Source organism: Maniola jurtina, chromosome 24 (assembly GCF_905333055.1).
Source record: "Maniola jurtina chromosome 24, ilManJurt1.1, whole genome shotgun sequence".
Classification (NCBI taxonomy): domain Eukaryota; kingdom Metazoa; phylum Arthropoda; class Insecta; order Lepidoptera; family Nymphalidae; genus Maniola; species Maniola jurtina.
In genome coordinates, this window is record NC_060052.1 from 3,723,581 (window position 1) to 3,738,089 (window position 14,509).

Consider the following 14,509-nt stretch of genomic DNA (forward strand, 5'->3'; position numbering starts at 1 on the left):
AGGCTGATGATGATGATGATCCGCTAAGAAAGGATTGTTTAAAATTCAACTCTTAAGGGCGCGTTTCCACTCACGTGCAGCTGGGCGGAGTGGAGCGGAGAAGAGCAGTGAAAAGTGGCAAGTGTTTTTATTAAAGCGGAGTGGGGCGGAGTGGAGCTGAGCTAAGCCAAGCAGTCTAAAAGAACAACGTCGAAAGTTCCTCTATCGATTTAAAAAAAATCACGCAAATCAGTTCAGAAATCTCGGAGTTATCAGTGCATAGGTAGAAAAACATAACTTCTCCATTTTTAAAGTCGGTTAAAAAAGTAGCCTAAGTTACTCCTTGGTAAATCCTCTACTTGGAAAGTCCTGTCAAAATAGGTTCAGTCATTCGGAAGATTAGCCCGTTCAAACAGATAGTCACTTCAATTTTATTTATTATAGTAAAGTTAGGTACTTAAAATTAGTTCATACTTAAATTACTTGTTGCTTAGTGACAATTTTAACTAAGTATTGTAATAAATTATTATGTAAGTTAAAAATAATTTGTGATGGTTCGATTTTGAATTTATTAATTTATGGAATGTATGTTTTTAAGATCGACTGATTTTGTCACTTAATAATATTATAATTATTTTAAGTACTTTGCTGGACTTGGTGCTAACATTTACGGAAAATAAGTCTTCCTTTTGTAATAAAAAAAAATTAAAGGAATCTATCTGATATTTTAATTTAATAATAATAAAATAAACTAGGAATTTAATTAAAAAAATATATTAAGTTGATGGTCCCAAACAAAAATATAATTCATTTATTTATACCTTAAAGATAATTTAATTCCTATGTATCTTTAACGTTATGTAAATATTAAACAATTAATATTAGATATTACTTGATAATATATTGTTAATATTAATAATAATTATATGGGAATTTGTTAGGTGTTTAAATAAAATACTTTGTCTTGTGAGACCGACTTTTATTTATTTTTATTAAATAATTAATACATTGGAAGAGTACTATTAGATATGAATATAAGATATATTTAAAATAAAATCTACATCCTAGCTATAACTATTAAAATATAGAGTATTTAAAGGTCCATGAATATTATAGACGATTGGATGGATTTTTAAATATTTGCCATACTTAGGTACCTAGTAAAAATATCATAAACTTGATATGCTATAATTTGCTAAATAAATAAATCATGATTTATTTTAATGTTACAATGATATAATTATTCTTCTTGATTTAATACTTAAAATCTATTTCATCACTTTTTAACCGGAATATTCTTGCAGACCCATTCCATGCCTTCCTGAAATCAGACATTGAAAAATGTTTATAAATTTTAATTAAGTGGGATAGGAAGTGAAAACTGAAAGTTTCAGTTTCAGTCTGAAACCAATAGAATCGCCTCATTTTGATAGTGCTCGTCAGAGCACTCCCCATTCCATTCTGTTTGACCTCATTCCACACTCCTTTTTCTACAACCGCACCGCCCGCCACCGCAAGGACCTTCACCCTCACCACCTGGGTGCTCTTCGACCGCCCGTTGTGCCAGATCCTTTTTCCACGCACATACAAACTGTGGAAACAACTCCCTTCGTCGGTACTCCCACTAGATCATAACAAGGGGTTATTCAAGGGGCGGACCAACAAACTGAAAGGCCGGCAACGCATCGGCGGTACCTCTGGTGCAAATGTCCATGGGCGGCGGTAATCACTTAACACCAGGTGATCCACCAGCTCGTTTGCTCGCTTTATTATTTTAAAAAATTTTACCTTCACACCGGTTCCATCAGTCGCGACGCACGCCTGTATTTGCCACGTCCGATCCCTGATCAAATGCAGGCCGAGGAGTGTTGCCACCTCACTCGCTGGCAACGCTGGAATACAAGTAAGTAATGAGTTACTGTCAAGCTGGAAAGCTCGCTTTTTGAACAATTTGAGCACAAAAGGATCTGGCGTAACGTGCAGTCGAAGTGCACCAGGTACCCAGGTGGTGAGGATGAAATTGCTAGCGGGGCGTGAGGTGCGGTTATTGGGACTGCCCGCGCCGCTGGGCGTTGATACCACAGTTTGCAAAAATACCAACCAGTGGCTAAATCCTGTTTATTTGCGTACACCAATACGGGCACTCCGCGCAACTTGTCATCTTGCAGCAACTCCGCAAGTTCCAGGCTGGTTTCCTCCAACCTTTGGTGGTCGGAGCAGTCGACTACATAGATCTGGAACAGGGAGGTTTTTAACACGATTTTTTTCATAATTAAATAGCGAGTAAACGAGCTGGCGGGTCATCTGATGTTAAGTGATTACCGCCGCCCATGAACATTTGCAGCACCAGAGGTTCTTACGGTTCCGCACCGAAAGGGTAAATTGGAGCCCTATAATTAATGTCGCTCTGCTGTCTGTCTGTCTGTCCGCGTGTCACAGGTCTCTAGTAGACGAAATGAGTCACAAACCTATAATTTTTTGGTATTTGATGTAGAACGTTGACTCAAAACCGAATATTGAATTAGAACAGTCAGGACTTTTCTTTTTATTATTTTGGCGATCTCTCTGGTGCAGTGGTAAGCGCTGAGGTCTTATTAGTGGGAGGTCCCGGGTTCAATTCCCGGCAGGGATTTGGAATTTTATAATTTCTAAATCTCTGGTCTGGTCTCGTGGGACACTGTGGCTAGTTACCACCCTACCGGCGAAGCCGTGCCGCCAAGCGATTTAGCGTTCCGGTACGATGCCATGTAGAAACCAAAGGGGTGTGGGCTTAATAAAAACTGTCATACCCCTTCCAGGTTAGCCCGCTTCCATCTTAGACTGCATCATCACTTATCATCAGGTGAGATTATAGTCAAGGGCTAACTTAATTTATAGAAGACTAGATTTAGGGTTTGTAAAATCCCGCAGAAACTCTTTGATTTTCCAGGATCAAAAGTAGCCTATGTCCTTCCCCGGGATGTAAGCTAACTCTGACACCTTTCATCAAAATCGGTTAAACTATTGGGCCGTCAAAAGCTAGCTGACAGACAGACAGACAGACAGACACTTTCGCATTTATAATATTAAGTATGGATTATCTACTTACTAAAATATCTGTATTCTCAAAATAATTCCTCCAATACGGTCTAATTTTCCTCTGGCCGCCGATATCCCATACGTTTAATTTGAAACCGTTGGAAAGAACGGATTTTATATTGAAACCAGCAGTAGGGGTGACGTGTGAGACATCTTCCGACGCCAGTTGCTTTAGAAGAGTTGTTTTTCCAGCATTGTCCAACCCAAGTAGTAGAAGACGAAGCTCTTTGTCGGGATTGGAACGAAGTTTCTTTAGGATGTTGAGTAGACCCTGCAACAATTCGGAAAACCGAAAGTACAGTCCGACAAGGCTCTTTTGGCGCGTGGCCAAAATCGGAACTAAAGCCGCCATCTAGATTTGCGATTTTTTTAAAGAATATTACTCCCCTTTCCCCTCCAATTAAGCGTAAAGCTTGTGCCAGGAGTGGGTTCGACAATAGTGTAACGGGTGGGATTTGAACCGCCGACCTTTCGCAATTCAGTCCGATCCTCAACCGTTGAGCTACCGAGGCTCTGCGAGTAGCATAGAGAAACTCTTGGTCACTGGCAAGAGCAGAGGAAAGAGACCCCGTGGACGCCGCCCGAGACCATGGTCTCAAAGAAACGACCGTCACTCGACACACCCTTCTGCAATGCATTCCGTACGGCCTCTAACTGCAGGGAACAAGATAAAGTTGAAACTAAAGCCCGACTGCGAATTTTCGAAACCTCCACTTTTTTTGATGTAACATCCGTTAGGTCAATTTTTTCGTATAAAATATAGCCTATGTCACCTGGACCTTTACAACGAATCAATTGACACCTCATTTATCAAAATCGGCCCAGTAGTTTAGGCGCTACAGTGGAACACACAGAATCTGGATACAAACATACATTATGTATACATAGACTGCATACATACAAATGCGTCCCGACCCTTCTCTAGTCTCTACTAAGATTATGTCGGCCTCCAATAAAATTCTGGGGTTCAGGGCTCCAGGGTTCGATCCTGGATCAGAAACAATTGTGCGATATCACTTGCTTTAATGGTGAAGGAAAACATCGTAAGTAAACCTTCCTGATGAGAGCTCTCCATTGAATTATTACGTGCGTAGGTATCTTAAGTAGGTAGTAAAATATTTCCTCAAAAACCTAGGTGGTCACCTACTCTAATAAAATAGTTGTTTGGCTATATTTACCATCATAGAAGATTGAAGGTGCGGAAAATTAATAAAAGCACAGAAGCCTTGTTTTATAGGTACTTAATAGACGAAATAGAAAGTGTAAGAGAATTTGGGTTCCGAATTTTATTCACTCGGATTTGTTGACATAACATAGTTACCATGGTTACCATGCCAGCAGCCAAAATCACAGCCAAAACTACCTATGCCAAATGCCAATGGCATTGATATGTAGGAAGGTAATTATAGTCAAGGTAGGTATATAGTCCGACAAGGCTTTCTTGGCGCGTGGCCAAAATTGGAACTAACACCGCCATCTTGTCACAGTTTTCAATATCCATCAGTACTTATATAGATGTACAGTATTCACTGTCCAGTTTTCAGTATCTATTCAATTTTAAGTATCCAGTTTTCAGTATTCAGTATTCAGTTTTTATTATTCAGTTTACAGTACCTACTTAATATTAGTTAATATGCATAATAATTTTCGATTTATCGTGCAAAATGTCGGAAAAAGTACCCGATCACGGAATCCTCGGTGCGCGAGTCTGACTCGCACTTGGCCGATTTTTGATGTTTTCGATACTAAAAATTATAAATCGATATTACGATAACTACATCGATTTTTATTCAACAACCCATAGAGTAAAATCAATGCAACAACCCTATCTGTCAGTGTCAGTCTCATAACTGTTAACTGTCATTACTTTTAGCAGGTGCTTTGTTTTTCATTTTCGGTGATTATTTTTCAAAACACGTGGTCAAATTTACTTTTATAATATAAATTAAATAAACATGGGAAAAGTAAAACAAGAACCAGTAGAGCAAGAAGACAACGTAAATGTTATCATCAAAACTGAACTGCAAAGTTACGATGACAAAGTTGAACATTGCAGTGTAATTGCGAAGCCGATGGCGCCTAAAAAATTAAGCAAAAAAATATATAAACTCATCAAAAAGTCTAGTGGTCATAAGAATTTCATAAGGAATGGACTAAAAATTGTTCAAAAACAGCTAAGGTTGGGTGAAAAAGGGTAAGTAATAGTAGTAACGGTATTTGAGGTTAGCAGCAAGGCATGTCAAATAAATCTCTAAATAAGCCTTATTTTCGACCTTTCCGATACTGAGGATTAAAGCCGCCTCATAGAAGGTGCCAGGCATGATTTCCAGTTATAATAATTTAGAAAATACCTAATCTTTCATTAAATGCTTAAGGTTAATATAGTTAAGATTCAACTAGTAACTTAGCTGCCAATAAATAGCGTCTTTGACAGAAAAGGATACTTTTGGTCCTATCAATCATTTAATTTAGCCTAGAGACAGGTGTCCAACCAAAGAAGTACCTTTAACAGCAGCCTGCAAATTCTGATAAATAATGAATGAATACTTTTATTGTACACCACAAAATTTGTACAGAAAAAACACATGCAAAGCACAATATAGGCACGTAGGTACAATTTGGCGGCCTTTACGCTACCTACCAATCTCTTCCAGGCAACCAACACGGTGTAAAGGACATAGCTAATATAAATAATTTTGATTTTCCAGAATGGTTTTCTTTGCTGGCGACATTTCACCAATAGAAATCATGTGCCACCTACCAGCGGTTTGCGAAGAGAAGGATGTACCGTACTGCTACACTCCCAGCAGGAGAGACATAGGAGCGGCCATGGGGACAATGAGAGGATGTATAATGGTTCTAGTAAAAGAACACGACGACTACAAGGACTTGTATCAAGAAGTGAGAGATGAAATTAAGCACCTTGGACATCCACTATAAATGTTATTTTTAAGTAAAATAAGTATAGTTAAGTTAGTCATTAACAAACAGTTTTTTTATAAGTATGACTGGATTTTCTTTATACACCTGTTTGGTGTATATCCTTTATATTCTTGCATGATATAATTTAGTAGATGACTGGTTTTTATTTGAGACTAGAGGATGCATGGATTTAGATTTTTGTAGATACCATGGGAACTGTTTGATTTTCCGGGATTTGCCTCGGTCAATTACAGAGACACAAGCTACTTTGGTACCAAACATGCAAATCGGTTAAATGGATGAGTCTATAGTAATCCCGTGGAAACTCTTTGATTTTTCAGTATAAAAAGTAGCCTATGTCCGTCCCCGGGATATAAGCTAACTTTGTACCTCTGTTAAACTGATGGGCCGTGAAAAGGTAGCAGACAGACAGACACACTTTCGCATTTATAATATTAGTATGAATTAGGCAGTTGCCACTGCCTAATTCATTCATGGCCGGTCTACTACCGAGCACGAGTCTTCTCAGAACGAAAATAGTTTGGCCTTATGGCCACCACACTGGCTAAGTGTGGATTGGTCGACTTCAGACACCTTTGAGAACATTATGAACTCTAAGGCATGGAGTTTTCCTCATGACATCTTCCCCCATCATCTAGTGTGACATAAATGTAGTTAAACAGTAAATAAAAGCTGTATTCCATTACACATAGATTTATTACACTTATTAAAATCTAAGGGTACGTAAAAAATGGCAGATTGTCTTACCGACAGTGATGATTGGCAAAATACGTTAGGTACTTTAAAATTATGCACTATAATACTAGGACTAAAGAGACTAAGGTCCAATTTCATCAAGCATTTGACCTCCATTTATACTCTTTCTGAGGAAAAAGTTAATCTCAGTGGGTGCTAACCATTTTGAAGCACCAACCAACGAAACTATGTTTTCTAATTTAATTTAGAATGATTTTTCAAAAAATGTTTATGATTGGTTGTTGACTCAAAATGGTTAACACCCACTGATACTTACCTCTATCATTTGTATGAGATTATGTTACAGAGACAATTGGCCATATTCACATACTATGAGGTCTCACAGTGAGCTCGAACGCATAGTGTAGGTTCCACCAATCAGATCATTGTAAATTGATGTGATGCAGTCATCTGATTGGTGAAACCTACACTGTGTGTTCGAGCGCACTGTGAGACCTCATAGTAGAGTTTGTGAATAAGGGATAACTTCTTTCTGTGGATAAAGTATAGATAAATGTGAACAGATGACTTAATATTTTCAAAAGGGTGAGATACAAAGAACATTATACAGAACCATGGTCAATTGCTTGGTGAAATTAGGCATAAAGGTGGCTTCACACTTACAGACTATATTATTATTATGTGACTGAAATATTTATCTATTATTACATTTAAGTGCTGTAAAGTGCAAGTTGTATGACAGTTTTTATCTGTAAGTGTGATACTACCTTAATGTTGAACAGGTTTCAGTAGATAATTCGCATATATCTAGACTTATGTGGTTAGTAACAACACCCGAAACATTTTAAGTATGTCACTGGCTTAAACAACTACGAACTTGAAATTATCTATTGAAATCTGTCCACTGAATACTATTTACTAGTAATTGAAGCAATATTTTTTAAACCCCCTAAACGAAACTATGAACTAAAGTGGAATTAGTTTAAGCAGTAAAGTAGTATTTTTTTTTTTTAAATCAAATCTAATTAATTTGATTTTACGACAATACAAAAGGAATTTATAGTGCATACATTTTGAGAACGCTCACGCCATATTTGCTCTGTGTCAACTCACAATTGTCAATACTTTTTAACCATACTTTTGACATGACTGTGGACACATTCAGCAAATATGGCAAAAAATATGTGCTTTCTAAAAATGTATGCATTACTAGCTGATGCCCGCGACTTTGTTCGCGTGGATGTAGGTTTTTAAAAATCCCGAGGGAGCTCTTTAATTTTCTGGGATAAAGAGTAGCCATGTGCAAATCCAGGGTTTAATCTATCTCAGCTATAAATTTCAGCCCAATCCATTCAGTAGTTTTTGCGTGAAGGAGTAACAAACATACACACAAATTTTCCCCTTTATAATATTAGTGTAATAGTGTGAAGTGTGATGTGATAGTGTGATTAGTGTGATACACAGTTTCATTTAGGGAGGTCCTAAAGAATAACCCTGCTTGTCAGTGCACTGTCAATGAGATCATACTATATTTTTTATTCAATAAAGTGTAAGAAAATAGAACAGACTTTTATTTATATATGCAGCTATATTCTCTTAATGTTGAGTGAAATGTAGTACTCTGGGAGCGATTGCACATTATTAACTTTTTTCTTAAGCGTGGGTAGATCGAAATTTTAAATTTTTATTGCACTTTAGCTCTTATTCTTAGTGGATTAGGGTCTATCAAGTGATGTAATAATGTGCAACGCTATTAATTATTGAAAGGGGGATAATTGTGACATTTTTGTACTTCGAATTTCTTAGAAGTCGAAAGTTTAACTAGTAAAGTATCCTATGTTACTATTTTTAATGGGATAGCGAAAGTTTCATACAGCGGAGCGAGTGCTAGACTTAATAATACAAAAATAAACCTATTTCATACTTTTTAACGTAGAGAGATTCAAAAAACGATTTCATTAGCGCGACATTAGTTCGTACAACGCCATCTAGTATACATAATAATATAAAAACAAATTAAAATATTCTTTTGTCAGTGATATTGAGAGCTGTATATTAATTATATTCTTTTTTATGACATTATTATTAAATAGGCTTTGTATCAATTAGGTAAGGTCAATATGGTTTTTAAATAAGAAATATTATGTTTTTATTTTTATCTTGTATCGTATTTGAATCTCTTGCGTTACATATACATTCTTTAGTGCTTTTTCTTGAATTTCGTATCTTAATCCTAATAATACCAATATCTTAATTCTCTAAATGAAATACGATTCTTAAATCAAAAATATTGACTAAGTAAAGTTAATAATAATTAAATACCATGGATAAGATAAAATTGCTTGGTAAATTTAATAAATAGCAATACATTTTGGGCATCAAGATATTAAATTTAGTAGCCCTAATATTAAAAAATCAATACCTTCACTATCACTACTGTTCCTATTGTGCGTGAGCAAATTTTTTATAGTGTAGTTTGAAATAATTATAATTTTTATCAGTTTACAAAGCCACGCGTACAGGATTGAAGGATATACAAAAAAATCTTTATGTACCTATATTATATTATTTTATACATACATAAAGAAAATTTTGTCAAAAAATAATTAGATGCAATTACGAGAATTTGAAATAATTTAGGGAGGTTAATAATTAATTTATCATTTTGTGTACGTAGGTACTTATCTTATAAGTGAAACATAATACCTATGATAATATACTTCTAAACAATTAAATAGGTACCTTGTTCGAAAGCTATGTACTATAAAATTACTTCAACAATCAAATCGCAAGCATTTTTAATACTTATTTCGGTTGTAGGTCAAAGTGATTACGAAAATGTGAGCTTGTGAGAAAAACAATACAGAAAAAAATAGTAACCTGTCTGTTGATAGGATTGATTTTAACTTCTGCCATAAGTATAGTTCGCGACAGGTCTACATGGCAATCGGAGTGGAAATCCCCGTCACACCCGCCCAACCCCCGTGCTAACACGGTGCGGGGCGTCCCCCCGTCTCATACCCCGATTGCAATGTCGACCTGTCGCGAACTATAGGTAGGTATATTTTCTTTACTAGACTACGGGACGGTTAATATGCTTATGCTTAGCTGTCTTAGAGCCTATGTATGTTTGTGTGTTCATTGGTTGCCTCGTAGCTGCCAAATTGGGTAGGGATACGCATATGTAGTGCCCGGCAAACTCTTGAGCAAGCGGCGTAGTGAAGGAAGTTGGTGTAACCAATCTCGTGTACCCACACGGAAGAAATTCTCTCACGCGCCGTTCAGTTTGCCAAAGGCGCATTTTTCAACATGTAACCAATTAGTTTATTATTAGGAGTAATAGGCTTCGTGTGTAGGTACGTATCGCATATATAGGGCTCTATGACGTCATAACAAATCAAATATGGCGGACATGACAAAATATTTCAAAAGAAAAAATATTGGAGTTAAATTACCGAATTTGGTGCCAAAAGAAAGTCTCATGGTGTATTATCCGTCCATAATATTTCAAAATTATAGTCAAATTTTATTTTTTTGAATGTTGACCTACAACCGACTAAATATACTTCTTTGGTTCATCCATTGCATGGTTTAACCATTCTAATCACAGATCTGATATTAACCTATCACAGCACAAACTACTATAACACTGTTCATTTAGAAAATTCCAAATTATGATGACAAATATTATATTGATAGTAAAACAATGAATCAGCAATGAAAAATGAATATCGATCATAATATTGATTCACCATTTAGATAGAAATCAGCGTTTTCAGAAATCCCCGCAACTCTCCAAAGCCTCAAAAGCCTTCTCGTTTGGCTAATATGAAAAAGTAGGATGGCAATAGATGGTTCATCTGAAGTGAAAGTAAATCATTTTTAGTGAAAGACAATGAATCCGCAATGAAAGATGAAATGAATTATTTAGAAGGTTCATTTAATGATGATGAACATAAAACCAATCATAAACAGTCTAATTCTGTGTGCAAATTGCAAACTTTTTATTTGTTTACATAATAGAAATTTTGCAAAGGAACAGTTCATATTACGTTTTTCTATATTGGCTTATAGCAAACTATAATATGAAATAATACTAATATTTACAAAGTATATCAGAATATAATAATTATAAGCATGTACAAAAGTGTAATATATTTTATAAGTCATATAAAAATGGGATGCTGAAATTTTTATATTCCGTGTGTTCAAATAATGACTGTAACTTGAAAATTTTGAAATATGTTTTTGTACAATACATTAAAATGACTTTATTTTAGTAGCAATTTATTAATTTTAGTAGTGGTATTTTTATTAAAATTTTAATTCATAGCATGCCAGAATTACTCAGTTTTTCAAAAGACTCAGGCTGTATTGCCGCCAAGAATAAACAAGGATGTGTTGAAAATCGGTTTTCAACTCCTATCTTGACTGAAGTAGTGTCGAAAATTCATTTTGGACAAAATGGCTTTTACGACATTTCATTCTCCAAGGGTATTAGATGTAAACTAACTTTGTTAGTAAACATTCCATATCCAGCACATTAATTTGCTAGGAGCCTATTAGACAATAGGTTTGCTGCCAATTTTTCCACAGTCACTGCTATATGATTGAAGGTTGATCTGCCATCTAATGTAAATAATGTCTGAATTATCTGCTCCATCAATTATCATTATCAAAGGCATTGGCAGCAAACCTATTCTCTAGAGGACACCTCAGGCAGCGATTTTATAAAAGTTGTGTGAACGAAATTATCTTACAAATTATGTGACGTAGAAAAATACGTGAATATGTGTAAACATTTGCTGTATATTTCAAATCATTTTACCATATTTTATTAGAATTTCAACACAAAATAGATAGTAATTAAATCTATAGAAGATTCACTCCTCAAGCAACTTGCAATTTTTATGTAAAGTATCTACGAAATTAAAACACGATCTAATTTGTACCTTATTTGCAACGAATAAGGACAATATTGCAATGCAACACTCGAAATATTGAGTTGCATTTATACCGTATGGCAATTAATTTACACTGCCCGTGCTCGGTTCAAAGAACTGTAGTATGCGTAAAAACCCCTTCACCAATTTACCGGCCGCCGCACGTCCTGCTCACTTAAGGCCGATTCACACCAAGCACGTACACGTGACACGTGTGTAGTGACGCGCGTAAACCCCTAACACACCGGGTTACGCATACGTCCACGCTTTACGCAAGCGGTGTGCCAAGTTTCATACAGTTCCATACATTACAACGCAATGGTACGCGCTACATCTACGCTTACGCAGCCTGTGTGAACGATTGTAAAATATATCATGCCACAGAAAGCATAGCTTTTGGTGCAGAGTTCGAAAAACAATCTTTTTTTGTAGCAAAACAAAGCAGGACATATATAGTTATTACTAAACTACGAACATATTCGCTTGAATATAAACATTGGCTCAACATAAGATAAAACAACATTTTTCAGAAATGCTTAATTTCCATACAATCATCCGTACCTTTTAAATAAAATACATACTCTTATGTAACTATATTAATTAATACATAATAAACAGCAACACCCAGTTGCCAGGAATTGATTTCACTAGTTTTTGGCAACCAATGCTCTGGTCATAAAGACCAAAACTCTTAAGCCCGGGCTACGCCAATCCGGTTTCATTTTCAATGCTAATTTTAAAACGAGGTCGAAATTTTAGTATCGTACGTGACAAGCGCGTCTGCTTTATTACGATATTTGAGATTCAACGCAATAGGCATAAGTCGGTTAGATATTTCTACTTAGATAATTTTGCGGTGTACGAAAAAATTCAAATGTGTTTGGGATTACACCAATATTTTAACATTTTTTGTAAATAAAGAAATAAAAAAATGTGCAAGTTTGCGACTGTCGCATCATCAATATGGTCTTTGAAATCCTTAAAGATCTCCAGAAGAGCTCAAAATATAGTCTAATGGAACTAAGGGGCTGTTTAAAGAAGACACAACGTGCGAATCGCAGCTATTATGGTGATGGTTGATTACTGTGCCTAATAGCCTCAATAAAAGAAGCCTCAATAGCTCAAAGGTTAAAAGAGCGGACTGAAATCCGAAAGCTCGACGGTTCAATCATCACCAGTTGCACTATCGTCGTCTCTACTCCTAGCACAAGCTTTACTGAAGGGGAAAAGTTGATAAGTCATAATTAACATAGCTAATTTAACGTGTAAACTATCGTGAGTGATTTCCGTTATAAGTATAGTTTGTTACAGCTATTTAGTAGATGAAACTAGTCGGGCTTACATCGACTAAATACGTGAGTATAGCTGTAAAAACCTATACTTATAACAGCTAATATTCTTGTAAAAAAAAATAGCCTGGTACCGGAATAGCGCAGCCAGAGTTTAAATCTCCAAAATCCACGAGTTTCTAACTCAGTATGTATCCGCCTTTGTGCAGGTAAACGCTATGCTACTCGTATGTACAGTTTACGTGTAGATGTGGAACAGGACCAGGATGGTCAGGATGGTACTCATGAAGCACATCGACACTGGCAGGAGAACCGCGAACCGGAGCGATCTGAAACAAACATACACCATCACCCGTAGCTCAGGGAAAAATAGTTCAGGGCTGTGGCGTGCACAGGGGTTTAAAGCCAGGGTAAGCATTAAGGTATGAACTTATTTTCTGGCAGGTCATAATGGAAAATAAGTGTTGATTTACTAGTACAACTAGGGTAGGCAGTACTTTTATACCTCTATGAGCTGCACGCCACTGGTTCAGGGGCCCAGGAATATCGATTTTTAACCCCCGACACAAAAAGAGGGGTGTTATAAGTTTGACGTGTGTATCTGTGTATCTGTCTGTGGCATCGTAGCGCCTAAACGAATGAACCGATTTTAATTTACTTTTTTTTTGTTTGAGAGGTGGCTTGATCGAGAGTGTTCTTAGCTATAATCCAAAAAAATTGGTTCAGCCGTTTAAAAGTTATCAGCTCTTTTCTAGTTTTCTTGTAGAAAAGAAGGTTAGATAACCGTTAGGTTCATAATATTATGTCAATTGACAAATGTCAAGCTGTCAAGATGGACGTTGCCTAGATACATAATTATTTATTTGAAAATGATGTTTTGGAAAACTCAGATACTTTGGATCGTAGGCGCGGAATAGTCCAAGAAAATCGGTTCAGCCGTTTGAAAGTTATCAGGTCTTTTCTAGTTACTGTAACCTTCACTTGTCGGGGCTGTTATAAATTTTTAATTTACACTTGTCTGTTTTGTTTTGTCTACCAGCTACCTACATCTGCTAGGATTTTTATGAAATGATCATTGTTTCTTTTTAACTTTAATCTGTTCAAGTACTTCTAAATCCATACTTCCCTACTATATACTGTACTATATAATATTGTTTACTATACATAACACTATATTATATACTATACATCATATACAATATATAATATTATAAATGCGAAAGTGTGTCTGTCTGTCTGCTACGTTTTCACGGCCCAACCGCTGAACCGATTTTAATGAAATTTGGTACAGTAATTTTGGTGCAGAACCAAAGTAGCTGACCTAGTTCGACAGGTGGTTTGGTAACTTTGGTTCTCCTATGGATCTTCTCACACAAATAACACAAGGTGTAATTAGAATGCTAGTGAAAACTTAGCGCTATTAAATACTAACTGAACACAATCCAATACCAATGTCCATTTGCCTTATAGCTGTAGTTTTAGTGATTTTGTATTTGTATAGCACGTAAAACTCAGGGTTAATCACCGCCAACGACGCGGCATCGACTCCGCGGGACCTATCTGTGCAGCGTTCATTGACCT

General features: G+C 36.1%; 3 protein-coding genes and 1 long non-coding RNA gene across 6 annotated transcripts in view; 2 read left to right on the plus strand and 2 right to left on the minus strand.

Annotated features, from left to right (window-relative positions):
• Positions 1-1,009: 1,009 nt before the first annotated feature.
• On the minus strand, positions 1,010-4,392 carry LOC123877574 (ADP-ribosylation factor-like protein 3). Its single transcript, XM_045924391.1, has 5 exons — positions 4,236-4,392; positions 3,068-3,328; positions 2,081-2,213; positions 1,768-1,871; positions 1,010-1,300 (listed from the first exon to the last, which is right to left on the minus strand). Exons 1-5 carry the CDS (start codon positions 4,239-4,241, stop codon positions 1,256-1,258), a joined length of 549 nt encoding a protein of 182 aa, XP_045780347.1. The 5' UTR covers positions 4,242-4,392; the 3' UTR covers positions 1,010-1,255.
• Positions 4,393-4,922: 530 nt separating this feature from the next.
• On the plus strand, positions 4,923-6,062 carry LOC123877576 (H/ACA ribonucleoprotein complex subunit 2-like protein). The gene is made up of 2 exons (XM_045924393.1): positions 4,923-5,251; positions 5,766-6,062. The coding sequence occupies exons 1-2, from the start codon at positions 5,013-5,015 to the stop codon at positions 5,995-5,997; spliced, it is 471 nt and encodes a 156-aa protein (XP_045780349.1). The 5' UTR covers positions 4,923-5,012; the 3' UTR covers positions 5,998-6,062.
• Positions 6,063-6,337: 275 nt separating this feature from the next.
• LOC123877591 lies at positions 6,338-8,256 on the plus strand. Its single transcript, XR_006798623.1, has 2 exons — positions 6,338-6,822; positions 7,344-8,256. It is a non-coding gene; the product is annotated as an uncharacterized LOC123877591 (long non-coding RNA).
• Positions 8,257-11,939: 3,683 nt separating this feature from the next.
• LOC123877542 (rho-related BTB domain-containing protein 1) overlaps positions 11,940-14,509 on the minus strand; it is a 36,733-nt gene continuing 34,163 nt past the window's right edge. For all 3 annotated transcript variants that reach the window (XM_045924351.1, XM_045924350.1, XM_045924348.1), the window contains one exon: positions 11,940-13,257. The gene's annotated coding sequence lies outside the window, so the exon portion shown is untranslated. The remainder of the gene's footprint in view (positions 13,258-14,509) is intronic.